General features: G+C 38.5%; 1 protein-coding gene across 1 annotated transcript in view; it reads left to right on the top strand.

The window, feature by feature from the left end:
• Muc16 (mucin 16, cell surface associated) overlaps positions 1-12,647 on the top strand; it is a 223,289-nt gene extending 210,642 nt beyond the window's left edge. The window contains exons 78-88 of the mRNA XM_075967627.1: positions 242-363; positions 461-519; positions 651-823; positions 2,078-2,113; positions 3,687-3,752; positions 6,326-6,489; positions 6,807-6,874; positions 8,390-8,556; positions 9,281-9,319; positions 9,636-9,715; positions 12,246-12,647. Of these exons, the coding sequence (XP_075823742.1) occupies positions 242-363; positions 461-519; positions 651-823; positions 2,078-2,113; positions 3,687-3,752; positions 6,326-6,489; positions 6,807-6,874; positions 8,390-8,556; positions 9,281-9,319; positions 9,636-9,715; positions 12,246-12,344 (1,073 nt within the window). The 3' untranslated portion in view covers positions 12,345-12,647. The remainder of the gene's footprint in view (positions 1-241; positions 364-460; positions 520-650; positions 824-2,077; positions 2,114-3,686; positions 3,753-6,325; positions 6,490-6,806; positions 6,875-8,389; positions 8,557-9,280; positions 9,320-9,635; positions 9,716-12,245) is intronic.
• Positions 12,648-14,446: the final 1,799 nt, after the last annotated feature.

Consider the following 14,446-nt stretch of genomic DNA (forward strand, 5'->3'; position numbering starts at 1 on the left):
AGTAGGCAGGAAGTGTGTGCTGGTCATAAGATAATACTGGTGCTAGAATGAGGAAAGAATGAATGTGAGGAAGCTAAGAGAAGACAATTTGTGTGCTGTGGAGTTAAGAAGTTGTGTAGGTTCTGACATGATTGGACATTTTGAGATCGGTGGGAGACTGAAAGAAAAGCCAAACTGAAGAGAACAGGATTTCGCTCTGGCAGCAAGCAAATTCTCAGTTGTATCTGTCCTCTTCCTGCAGCTATAGGACACCATCTAAAAACCCTCACAATCAACTTCACCATAACCAACCTTCCATATTCATCAAATATGAGCAATGCCTCAGCTCTGTTCAGCTCAACTGAGACTTTCCTCCACTACCTGGTGAGAACCTTATCCCAGCAGCCTGACAGAGATTGATCCCATATGACCCATTTGTCCAAAACCTGCTTTCATTTCCCTTCTCCTTCCCCATCCACAGCTTGGACACGTGTTCCAGAATGACTCCTTCAACTCCAGTTGCAGACTGGATTCCCTCAGGTGAGTCTCCTTTCTGTCCCTTTGCAAGGAATGAGCACTGCACATTGTTACCATTCTCATTCCTCCTCCTTCCTTCTGGTTCTCATCTACATTATGACTTTTCTAAAGGCTCCACACTCCTCTCTTTCCAGGCCTAAGAAGAATGGAACAGCCACTGGTGTGGATGCCATCTGTGCCTACTACCATGACCCTGCACATCCTGGGATGGACATCAAAGAGCTGTACACAGAGCTGAGAAATCTAACTCAGGAAATCACCCATCTGGGTAACTATTCACTGGACAAGGACAGTCTATATGTCAATGGTAAGTGTTTTCTGTGGTTTACTGTGGAATGTTTTCTAGCATTCTTTATGTTCACATACTTACAATTATATGAAAATTTCTCTGAGCTACTCAGCAAAGATAGTCTTCTTTAGTCCAAAATATTGAGTCTTTGTTTTTTCTCTGCACTACCTTCTAATACAAATGAATGCTTGTTGACCAACCCTGAAATGTCATTTTCTATGGGTTTGAATATAACTATTTACAAACCAGTTTGATACCATGTCTATTTTGGACCCAAAGTAAGTTTCCCTGTGGGGATAATTACTTTATCAAATAAAGGTTTTTATATTTTCAATACCAAGAATAAATTGCTTCCTCTGAAATAAGCCCAAAATCCTTAATTAAATGAGTTTTTGCCCATAATAATTATACCACAATTGCACTTGTGAGCACACCTTTTCTGACCATTTGGTATTATAACACACAAGGCTCACAGGTAAGTAAAAATATTATTTGGTTTTCTCTCAGCAACCTGTGTTTCATCTTTTGATACAAGGTACATCAGTCAGCAGTGAATGAGCCTCTAGTTCAATTCAGGATTGCTTGTGTCCTACATTTCAAAGTGTTGATATCTTGTCTTTTCAATTATTACACTCATTTTAATGATAAGAACTGAAGAGAAGGAAGGGGAATTCACACTCCTACAACAGGTTTCTTACTAATCAGAATTATGGTGATCTCAGTTTCCATCCGATCACTATAATCTGAAATTGTGGGACATATATAGGCTTTTAGCCTTCATAAAGTTCACGATTAATGTGGTTAAATATGTTGTCTATTTAATAGTACCAAGCATCTTAGCCAAACATTAAGCTTGGCACCAGAGACATATAAGTTTCATATGCAGTTTGTTCCAGTGAGGCACAGACAGCACTGTATTCTTCAAATGAGAGTGGGGAAACCATGTATAGGAAGGACTCAATGGACATCAACTGGATAGACAGATAGAGGGATCATGTAAGGGAAGATGATAGTATAGATGGGTACATATAAATGGGAATTGAGGTATGACAAGAGATTTATGAGAGCTCTTGTTAGGAGCATGCTCTAGAAGTGGTAAGGACATGTTGGATCTGACTGATATGGCAATAAATTCTTGTTCATGTTGACATTTATATTAACTCTTAGGACAGAAATAGCTGCTATTCCTATTTGTCCCAGATGTACCAAGGCATGATGTAATATATAAGACCTTGTTGTTCATTACCCTTTTGTGTGCCTTTTGTGTTATAGGTTATAATGAACATGATGCAGAAGGACTTCCTACAAGTATGTTTAAGTTTGATCTAGATAGGTCTTGGTTCACACATTTCTATTCATTTCTAAAGGAATCTTGCCCTAAGCATAAATGAATCTTTTTAAAGAGACTTAGTATAATAAAATTTGCTGTCCCTGGCCTCTTCTTGGAATTCCAGTTCAAGTTTTAGATTTCTGATTTTTCTTCACTCTGCTTAATTGGAGCAAGATGTTTATACAAATGTTGTCTGCAGAATTACAGGGCTGAGTTTACATTAAGACTGTAGTTCATGTCTTTTTAACACAAGTAAAATGTCCCCTAATGGAGCATGATTATTAAGTTGAAAATTCTGATGGCTACTGAAGTGATTTAGGCAAAATGTTCACATTCTCTTTTTCAGGGATCAATTCCTCTGTCTTTCTAGCTCTCCTTTTTTTCACATTTCTACTCATTCATCCTCTGGCACCACATTCCCACCTATCCATCCATCCATCCATTCGCATATACCATAACCCATCCACATATCTACTTGTCCTTCCTCCTGTCCACTTCCTTGCCCAGTCTCATGTATTACTATCTTCATTCCTTCTGTTTTTCTCTCTATTTCTCATTTCTTAATCCATTTTCACCCCTACATTCATTCATCAATATTTCCACCCATTGTCTTACTTATTCCTCATTAATTAATTCTTTTCTTTGTTTGTCTATCTACTAAAACATGCATACCTACCTACCAAACAATATAACCAGCTAGATAATCACCCACCTACCTAGATACCCATCCATATAACTACCTACTTCTGCATCTGTCAATTTGTCCATTCATTTACAAATCACCTCATTCTGTCCATTTGCCTGTTTGAAATTACTTCTTTCTAACTTTTATTAATCAGCATATATATGTATATATACATATTTATGTATATATCCAACGTTCTATTCACCTACTCTCTAGACCTACCCATATGCACCCACTGACCTATATATCTAAAATTTATCTAATTTGCCAGTCTATCTATCCATCTACCAACATTCTCTGCCCAGTTATCTTTTTGGCATTTGTTGCCCCCAACCTGTCCTTTCTCTCTATATCCATCCATCCATCCACCCATCCATCCATCCATCCATCCATCCATCCATCCATCCATCCATCCACATATCCATGCACACCTATCATTGCATCCATCACCCATATATCCATCTACCCACCCACATGCCCATCTATCATCATGTACATATATTTATCTACTCTTTCTTAAATCTTCCATCATTCTACCTTCTTAAATTTGTTTGAATATCTATTTATCTATTATCATGATACTCATGCATTCATCTCTTCTGCATTTTTTTTGTCTTCCAGTTCATCTGACCTATTTGCTTACCACTTTCTACCACCCACTATCCACTTTTTATTTCCTGCTATCCATTTTCACTATCTTGAATGTATTACATTCACAGGCTTGTCCCCCTCCATTCAGGCAATTACTCTTTTCTTTACTCTTATTTATGAACCACTTGGTAATAATATTCATGACTTGGACCACTAATGGAAGGCTCTCTCATTATATGAAGTCTCTGTTCATCTTGACGACAATCTTGTTCCAGCTCCTGAGCCACCCACCACCATCCTGGCTTCTCCATCAACATCTGTGCAGCCAGAACCCACAACAGGTATGTCAGAGCTCCTTTTCCTATCTGAGATGGGATTCCCATTCCTCTATCTAACTTCCACATGACAAGTAGAAAACTAGAATGTGAATATTGTAATGTCAAGGCCATTTACAATAATAAATAAACAATCATTCTAATAATAAAGAAAATTCTATCAATTTAATCAAATGCTTCCTTTTATGCAACCACCAGACTCTGAATTAATAATTATGATAGAGTGAGAAATTTTAGTGGAAGAGGAGTCAGATAGCATAATATAAATAAGGAATGGCTTTCTGAAGAATGTTGCACCTGAACTCTATATTGAGTAGAAGTGATCCAGATAAATAAGGCATGGAGTTTTTCTGAGAGTATTCCCTTAGGGAGGGCTCACTGGCTCACAACATCATAATTTGATGGGAGAATAGAGAAGTTGATTTACTTGAAACAAGAAAGTTCAGCACCCATATACCTTCTGTATATCTAGTTCTGGACCCACAGGACCATGCTGGGAGTTGTGGAATGGATAAGTAACTAATAATAAAAGGTCACTGGAAACCAGATTAGAAGGGGCCTTGAATGCCTTAATCAATAAGATTCACCTTGGGATTAGGGAGATTGCTCAGTGGTTAAAGTGCTTTCTAAACAAATAAGAGGAGTACAGTTAAAATCCCAACATAGTAGCCTATCTGTATTGCAGTCCTTGGGAAGACAAGAAAGAGGGCCCCCATGAAAACTGACCAGCTAGTCTAGTCAATAATGTTTCAATAAGAGACCCTGACTCAATATATAAGGTAGACAGGAATCAAGGAAGACACTTGGTGTCAATTCCTGGCTCCCACATTTGCATCCACACATACATGTAGCAAAAATAATAAAAACCCAGAGACAGATATTGGGATTCAACCTGAAGATCAGAAAAGCAAAGCAGTCAAGCCACTAGAGAGTTCTTACCTCTGTGAAATCCTCATACTGAGAGAGAGCAAGTTCCTGCCTCTTCCCACCTAATATTCATCTCTAGTGCTGGGATAAAAAGGGTGTGACTCCCTAGTACTGGAATTAAAGGTGTGAGCCACCACCATCTGGATCTGCTTCTGCATTAGTCTTGTGTAGTCCAGGGTGCCCTTGAATTCAAAGAGATCCATTTGCCTCTGTCTCCCAAATCCTAAGATTAAAGATGTATAATACCACTGCATGGCCTCTAATGGCTTAAGTTTTACCTTCTGCTCTTTAGGAAAGCTTTTTTTCATATTTTATTTTTATTTATTTTCTTTTTAATTTGGTTTTATTGAGCTATACATTTTTCTGTGCTCCCCTTCCTGCCTCTTCCCTCTTCTTCAACCCTCTCCCATGATCCCCATGCTCTCAATTTACTCAGGAGATCTTGTCTTTTTCTACTTCCCAGGTAGATTAGATCCATGTATGTTTCTCTTGGGTTCCTAATTGTTGTCTAGGTTCGCTGGGATTGTGATTTGTAGGCTGGTTTTCTTTGTTTTATGTTTAAATCAACTTATGAGTGAGTACATGTGATAATTGTCTTTCTGGGTCTGAGTTACCTTATTCAATATGCTGTTTTCTAGATCCATCAATTTGCCTGCAAAATTCAAGATGTCATTATTTTTCTCTGCTGTGTAGTGCTCCATTGTGTTAATGTACCACTTTTTCCTTATCCACTCTTTGATTGAGGGGCATTTAGGTTGTTTCCAGGTTCTGTAGCTATGAATAGAGTTGAGCACATGTCTTTGTGGTACAATTGGGCATCCTTTGGGTATATACCCCAAAGTAGTATTGCTGGGTCTTGAGGAAGGTTGTTTCCTAATTTTCTGAGAAATTTCCATACAGATATCCAAAGGGGCTATACCAGCTTGCATTCCCACCAGCAATGCAGAAGTGTTCCTTTCTCGCCACGGCCTCTCCAGCATAACTTGTCATCAGTGTTTTTCATCTTGACCATTCGTCCTGGTGTCAGATGAAATCTCAGAGTTGTTTTGATTTTCATTTCTCTGATAATTAAGGATATTGAGCATTTCACTAAGTGTCTTTCAGCCAGTTTAGATTCCTCTGTTGAGAGTTCTCTGTTTAGTCCTTTTCTCCATTTTTATTGGATTATTTGAGGGGTTTTTTTGATGACCAATTTCTTGCATTCTTTGTATTTATAAAATAACACTCTACACATACATACACATGTGAAACAAAACCACAGTGAAATAAACTTGAATTTGATATTGACAGTTCAAAGGAGTTGTGAGTAATCCTAGAGTTGGGGCAGTCTTAGTGATATTTTCATTGTATAAAGATTCTTCTGCTAGGATGCATAGATAGCATCCTTTAGACAAAACATCCAATGGATATGCTAGGATTTTTCTTGTGCTGTGAGCACATACTAACTGAGTGACTGAACCATCTCCTTAGTATCCTACATATAAATTAAGATGAGCTGCCTCCTTGGGTGCCCATAATGAACAGAGAATGATTGATTGGTTGTTGACAAATAGTTAATATGAAAGTTTCTCTATCTATCTATCTATCTATCTATCTATCTATCTATCTATCTATCTATCTATCTATCTATATCTCTCTCTCTCTCTCTGAAGATATGAAGCCACCCACTCTTCTGCCAACAGAAATCCCAACAACCAGTTCCAGCTCTCAACATTTCAACTTGAACTTCACCATCACCAACCTACCCTATTCCCAAGACATAGCCGAGCCAGGCACCACCAAACACCAGCAAAACAAGAGAAGTATTGAATATGCGGTGAGAAATATGTTGCTTGTCCACTTCACCCCCAGGCAGAAGCTGACTGTTGACACTTGGTCAGTGGGTAATTTTTTAAAAATAAGAGTCCCAGAGAACACATTCTTATTACCATTTATAAATTAGGAAGAACACAAGAGATGCAGTAGCTAGCAAAGGGTGCTGCCGCTGTGCCGTACCCTGGAACAAGACATCCTATGTTTGGGCTTGCATTTATCAATGAAAACCAAGTTCAGAAAGGATACTTAGTGGCTGTTAAATTTCTTTGACAGTGGAACATGAGGTTCTGACATAGGAAACATTCCTCTCTCTTTCAGCTCAACCAGCTTTTCAGAAACAGCAGCATCAAGAGTTATTTTTCCAACTGTCAAGTTTTAGCCTTCAGGTAAATGCCAATTCAGTGCCCTGAGGACTTCTTGGGTTTCACGCTCGCTATGTAACTGAATATGACCTTGATTTTCTGCTCTCAGTACCTCCACCTCTGGTGTAAAATGCTGGGATTACAGCCCTGCACCATCAAATCTGGGAAATTACTAATGTGTAGAGTCTCTACAGTGTAACAATACACCCACAAGGAACCGTCATGGGACAGCATTCCCCTCTAGTGGTCTGGTCAGGGATAGCAGTGACAATGTTTATTCAAAAGCGGAGGAGGCAGATGCCTCAGTAAGTAAAATGGAGACCTGAGCTTGAATCCCTAGAATCCATCCAAAAACGTGGCATGGCCTCATGCACCTGTTACCCCAGAGCTGGACATGGGAAGAGAAATTTAAAATAATTTCTGTTTCATAATTTCTTGGTTCCTATTTTAGGAAAGACAGCCTAAGGGTATAAAATTGTTGCCTAAAAGCTAGCTTTTTAATAAAACAGGAAGTCCAACCAACCATCTTAGAAACTTAACTGAGTTTGTGAAGCCAACCAGATATGATGGTGATTGGTAGGAGGGGTCACAGAATCCAGAGAGTAGAACTACGGCAAATACACACCGCATAAAATTGGCAAACAAGCACACACACATACACACACGCAAATAAACAATAAAAACATTTTTCAATAAGATCGCAGAATCTCACCTAGGAGCCCATGGTACTGCAGACTCCATGTGATTATGATTCATTATTGACGGCCTCTGCCAACTTTGTCCATTTAGCAGAGTATTAGTAGTGAGTTCACTCATGGGGGCTATGAGCTCCACAACTCTGGATTCTTGGTCAGATTTAAAGTACCAGGCATACGTTTCCTCCTGTAGAGCAAGCAGGTCTTAAATCCAATTGGAAAGCAGTTGGTTACTCCTATACCATTTGTGCCATTATTGAAACCACGAGAAAGTCTTGCCAGACTGATCATAATCGTAGCTCCCAGGGTTAACAGCCAAGTAAGAGTGCTAGTGACCCCTGCCCCAGAATCCTGCATAGCATCTCCCAGTGCTGTGAAAGCTGACAATTAGGGATGAATCTTCCTGGTCAGTTTCAGCTTCATTTCTCATGTCCCATGAAAAAAAGTCTATGCTGCCTTCAGCAGCAAGGTCTTCACCTGGCTTTATCTTGTGCAAGCTATTTGTAGGCAACCAACAGCAGTTGTGACCTCATGAAGGTCAGTTATATCTGGAAAACATATCTCACATCCCTCCTTCCTGACCTCTGGCTTGTAAAATATTTATGCCCCATTACACAATGATCACAGAACCTTCAGACAAATATAATACAGAATACTCATTTAGGCCTAGCCACATTTCTAGTATAAAGTAGCAATATGATACAACTAATACCTGTATCTGAAAGTGCAGGTGCAGAATGTGGACATTGTTGGACAAAATTCTCTGAGAAAGAGAATAGCAAAGGAAAATATATAATAAATGTAGAAGAAGAAGCACCCCTCTTCATCCTCTGTGCCTTTTCAGGTCTGTCTCCAACAGCAACCACACAGGGGTAGATTCCCTGTGTAACTTCTCACCATTGGCTCGGCGAGTGGACAGAATTGCTATCTATGAGGAATTCCTTCGGATGACACAGAATGGTACCCAGTTGCTGAATTTCACACTGGACAGGAAGAGTGTCCTTGTGGATGGTAAGGTTCCCTGGTCAGGGAAGGCAAGATGATATTCCCAGGCATGGGTTCTTAGCAAGATTTTTATTTCAGGGAAAATTTATGATGTCTAATTGATTTTAAAATTTGAATTAAAATGCTCAATGAAGCAAGGGTGGTAAATGACAATCATTTGTAAATACTATTTTAATTGGATAAAATAGTTAAATTTAAGCAGTGAATTATTACATTATTCTGTCTACTTTTCTTTATTCCTGTAAACTTTTATTTAAATGAATAGCCAGGCATGATGATGAATGTCTTTAATCTAAGTTCTATGGAGGCAGAGGCAGGTAGATCTCTGTGAGATCAAGGTCAGCCTGGAAAAAATGGTGAGTCCCAGGTCAGCTGGGGCATAATTAAATCCTGTCTCAAAAGAGCAAAAGAATTTAAAAAGGAGAAAGAAAAGAATGACTGAGGGTTTATCTCAGTGGTTTAAAACTATTCTCTCATGCCTAAGACCTTGTATTTATACCTAGCCTCAGATAGTAAAGAAGGCTGGCCAAACAATGTAGGGAACATGGCTTTATTCCCAGCACTCGGGAGGCAGAAGCAGGAGGATCTCTGACTTTGAGGCAGCCTAGTTTACAGAGTGAGTTCTAAGACAGCTAGGGGCTACACAAAGAAACCCTGCCTTGAAAAAGTTCAAAATAAATAAGTAAATAAATAAATAAGACATGCTCATTCTGTTTTCTTTTATTTCCAGGGTATTCTTCAAACAGGGATGATGTGATAAAGAATTCTGGTAAGTTTCGGAGTCATCCATGCCTGGGGTATCATAAGGAGCACCTTCTCTGTAACATTGTCAGCAAGTGTTGCGTTCAAAGGATCAAGATGAAAGAGGGTCAAACCATGGCAAGGACTGATGAGACCAAGTGGACAGACATTAAGGATTCCGTCATACTGGAAGCCCATACAGGAAGAAATGGGATGTGGGTTCATGTGAAATTGAATCACTAAGCTCTCTCCACAAGATTCATATCCATCCTCAGGCCACACAGGGCTCAGGAAGGATTGCCAGAGGGGCAATAGGAGATTCATTTCACTGTTTGTCTTCCCAGGTCTTCCCTTCTGGGCCATCATTCTCATCTGCTTGGCAGTACTACTGGTATTCATCACATGCCTGATGTGCTGTTTCCTGGTGAGCAAGGAAGTTTGTGGGGTTTCCTGTGTTCTCAATACTGCCTTATTAAGAACTTTTAAACAGGCAAGACTCATACAGCACTTCTTTGGTCGAGGATGGTCCTAGGATGTGATAATTATGTCACATCAATGACAATGTCCTCCAAAAATGATGCTGCCTAGTGTCATTGTAGCCATCTAAGCTTGTTTAAATACTGTCTATAATGTTTGCATAATAACACTGCATTCATAAAATAAGGCCCTAGAGTTATACAGTACAACTGTCTATTATACGTAAACAAATCCCTTGCTGGTGATATGATTTGTGAACATTTTCTTCTAGATTATATGTGGCTGGTCACTTTAATCTCTCTTTTCTAATTTTACTGTACTGATAGTTATTTATTTATTTACTTTTATCCCAGGCGGGCTTCAAATTCACTAGGTAGCAAAAAAGGATCTTGAGTTCAAAAACTCTCCCACCTCCCAGTTTCTGCCTCCTAAGTAGTGGGATGATAAGTGTGTTTTACCATGCCTAGTATCTATTTTGTTTCTATTTGGCAGATAATGTGTATTTGTATGATTTACAAAGTATTCATTAAATGACTAAACCAAGTAAATATCATCATATCCTTTTGTGTGGTATGAGTCTTACCCTGGATTTTTCTGAAATATATATTACATTAACTGTAGTCAGCATGCTCTATAATGGATCTTAAAGTTCTAACATTAGTCATTAGTGAAATGCACACAGTGATATAGCAAAATGAATAAAACAATAACTAGAAGGCTGAATTAGTAAGTGTTGGCAAAGATTTGAAGTAACAGGAACTCTTACTAAGAGCTAACAGAATGGAGGTTGATCATTTCTTTGAGAGTTATATATACTGGCCATAGGACACAACCATCCCAATCCTATTAATTTATGCAAGAAAAATGAACATGTCTTTCTACAAGAGCTGTACAAATTCAAGCCAGACAAAATTCCGGCACTGAAAAGGGGAGGGAGATACAAAGTTCCACCTTTAACCAAGAAGTTCTTTACAATTGATTGCTGGCAAAGGGACAAATGATTTTTCTTCAGTGGAGTGTCACTAGGTATATTAACCACACTCCAGAGCAGGCACCATGGGCAGGAGTAGTTAGCCAACACAAAATGAACTTCATTGGGATTTTTGGAGTGGAGGGATGGGAAGTTTTTGTTTTGTTTTGGCACTCTTTTGTCTTATTGGATTTCCATTTTGATTTTTTTCTTTTTTCTTTTTTTTTTTTAGAGAGAGAGAAAGCAAAAGAGTACGAAGTCGATTGGGTTAGGGAGATGGAGAAGATCTGAGAGGAGTTAGGGGAGGGAAAACAATCAAAATATATCATATGAAAAAGTCCTTTAGAAGACTATAAAGAGAGACCACCTATCCAAAGACCTGTACATATGTACATGGGCATAATCACCTTTTTAGTCATAGCCAAACCAAAAAGAAAAGAAAAGAAAAGAAAAGAAAAGAAAAGAAAAGAAAAGAAAAGAAAAGAGAGAATGAACTCAATCTGAAAGTTAAACAAGCTCAGTTTCCATCAAGAGGTATAGCTCAAGAATTGAATGCTATTCCATAATAAAAAAAATAGTGAATAGTTAACCTGTAGATACAGAAATCAGCCCTGATTTCTTGAGTCATGCAAACATAATTATGTTTGCAAATGGCAGGGAAGAAAGAATTATGATGAACAGACCACAGAGATAGTGAATAGGTGCTTTTTCATCCCCTTTCTTAATGATGGTTTAAGGAGTTGTAATTAAAACTCATAATTTATTTCATTCTTTTTGAAACAGAATTTCACAATATAGCCCATGCTAACATTGAATTAAAAGTCTCCCTAATTCAACTTTCTAACTGCTGGGAGTAGATACACATACCACTATGCTTCGCTAAATAATTCCCTTTAAATATGTTGACTTTATTGCATGTGAGTTATTTCCCTTTTAAGCTAAAAGAATGACAGTGGGGAAGAAGCACAGAAATCAAGCTGAGAATGAGATAAGAAAACAATATTTAGAGAAAAATATAAATAGTAGATAAGTGCTGGATAGTTAGAAATATATATAGAGAGAGAGATGATAAATAGATGGTGGACAGATGCTGATAGAAAGCTACATAGATGTTTGATAGTAGCCTTATAGATAATAGAGAATATATTATTAACACACGATAGATGATAGAATCATAAATGATTGCAAGTTAATAGATAATATACAGAGGCAACTGATGTTGCAAGTAAAGACTAAATTATTGATGGATGACAGACAATTTTATACATGGCTGATAGCAAAGTGTTTAATTAATATTAATAAAATAATTCAGAAGGAAATATATGGGTGAATTAATGAGTCTAGAAAGGAGAAAGGGTGTTTTAAAGGAGAAAACTAAACAGAAAAAGGAAGAAGAGTAATATAAGAAATATCACGGCTCTGGTTTTAGTCATGTTTTTATTCCTGATTTCTCTCCTACCCGGCTGGCTGGCTAATTCATTCTTATGACTTCTCTTGACTCTCGCAGGTGACTGTCCGCAGAAGAAAAAAGGAGGGAGACTATCAGGTTCAACGTCACCGCCTCGGTTATTACCTGCCTCACCTAGACCTGAGGAAGCTCCCGTGACTCCACCTGCCAGCAGTACCTTTCCCCTAGCAGGGTCCAAAGAATAAATAAACCACATGGGTCAGATTTAGCACCTGTGACTTTCTTGATTTGATCCCTGAGGAGGTCCCTGGAGACAAGAGAGAAATGTTCCTCCTTTGTTAAGTCCTGGTGGAGACACTTTGTTGTCGCGTGTGGCCTCGTGGTATCCCATTCTTCAAGCACAGCAGAATTTATCAAACTGTTGTATTAGTTACTTTTTGGCTGCTAAAACAAAATATCTGACAACAGCAACATAAAGAAAAAATTGCCAGGTTCTGTTGATTCCCTATGGACGATCTTACCCTTTGGGAGGAGTGGATGGGGAATGGGATGAGATGGGGGCAAGAGAGAGTGGGGGGATGAGAAGGAGGGGGAACTGTGGCTGGTTTGTAAAATGAATAAAAAAGTAAAATAAAAGAGGGCTTAGTTTGGCTTACAGTTCCAGTGGAACACAGTCAGTTATGGTGGACATATAGTGGTGGCCAGAGCAGGCACCAAGCTAGTTATATTACACAGGCAGTTAAGGAACAGAAAACAGGAAGCAGGGCCACACTATAACATCTCAAAGCTCATCACCCTATAAACCTCTTTTTCCAGCAAGACTCCATTTCACAACTTTCCCACAACCACCCCAGTGTCAGCAGCTGGAGAGACCAAGTGATTAAATATGTGAGACTCTAAGGAAGAATATCTACTTTCAAACCATACCAGTATAGAAATTGTCATGATGTAAAATGAACACACCCCTTCAATGTGGTGTGCACACTCCTAGTCACACACTGAATGCCTTCCCTTGACTCCAGTGACAGTCATCACACTGATGTGTGTTTCTCCAATTCCTCAACCCCAGGAAGGTCTGGCCATCTCAAATTTCTCTTAAACTTAAATTCTCTGCCCTGTGTGGAAAGTTTTAGTAAATAAATAAATAATTTTTTTTAAAAAAACTTAAATTCTCTGAACTCATCTGCCATAGGATTTCCACCCAAACACTCTTGGGTCATTTCCCTCTCCCCTTCTGAATCATCCCAAACGGGAAGTAGGTAAAGGAATGAGTGATTGGGTCAGAAATGACTCCAAAACCAGAGTTAGAACTTGGAATCTGACAGCATTATGGAAAACTAAAATGGAGGAGGACAATAGGAAAAGTCAAGCCATTTAAATTTTCTTTTATCTTCTTGTACTCTGAACATAAGTAAGCAGTATAGACTAGCTTCACAACTGTCCTGCTTTGAATTTTCTGGAATATACTGTATGATCTCTACATACTTCTTAGAAATTACATCTATATAATTTATGTATGTGTCTGTTTATCTGTGTGTGTCATGCCACTTCTGTGCAGGTACCTGCAGAGGCCAGAAGAGTGTTGGATACCCCAGGAGGGGAGTCACAAAGTCCTGCGAGCCACCAGGTGTGGATGATGGAGATTGAGTTTGGGTCTTCAGAAGAGTAGTATACACTCTTAACCTGGCCTCTACACATCTGGAAAATCATAAGTGATGACAGTCAATGGCTAAGAATCAAAATGACAAAACTGGAAACTTCCTTTGGTGTTAGTCTTGTACCCTCAGTCTACTTAAGCAGTCTTTCTTTGAGAATACACTCAAAAACATGATAGTTCAAATTCTTATTGATAAGTGTTATACTTATTACAGTTATGCATTAATTAACAACTTCCCAAACAATCATAATTTAATCTTATTTGGACTTATATTTAATCTTATAAAACTTATTCACATGTGATTTTTATTGTGAAAACATAACATAACAGTAGGTGATAAGATTTAGCACATGTTAAACACAACAGATGACAAACTCTATATATGTTATCTTTGTTATATTCCTGCTGTGGTATAAGTGTCCCTTCCAGAATCTGTATGTTAGAAATGCAATCCCCAGTTGTTCTGTAGTTAGTTTCTCTAACTTAAACATTACCTTTAGTTTGAGGGAGCTTCCTAATCCTTAAGAAGTTGGTGGTGGAAAGATAGCCCACGGTTAAGAGCACATACTGCTCATCTGTTCTCTTCCCAGTACCCACATTGGGCGGCTCACAAACCACCTGTAATTCCAGTCACCCTCTTCTA

Source organism: Microtus pennsylvanicus, chromosome 3 (genome assembly GCF_037038515.1).
Source record: "Microtus pennsylvanicus isolate mMicPen1 chromosome 3, mMicPen1.hap1, whole genome shotgun sequence".
NCBI classification, from domain to species: domain Eukaryota; kingdom Metazoa; phylum Chordata; class Mammalia; order Rodentia; family Cricetidae; genus Microtus; species Microtus pennsylvanicus.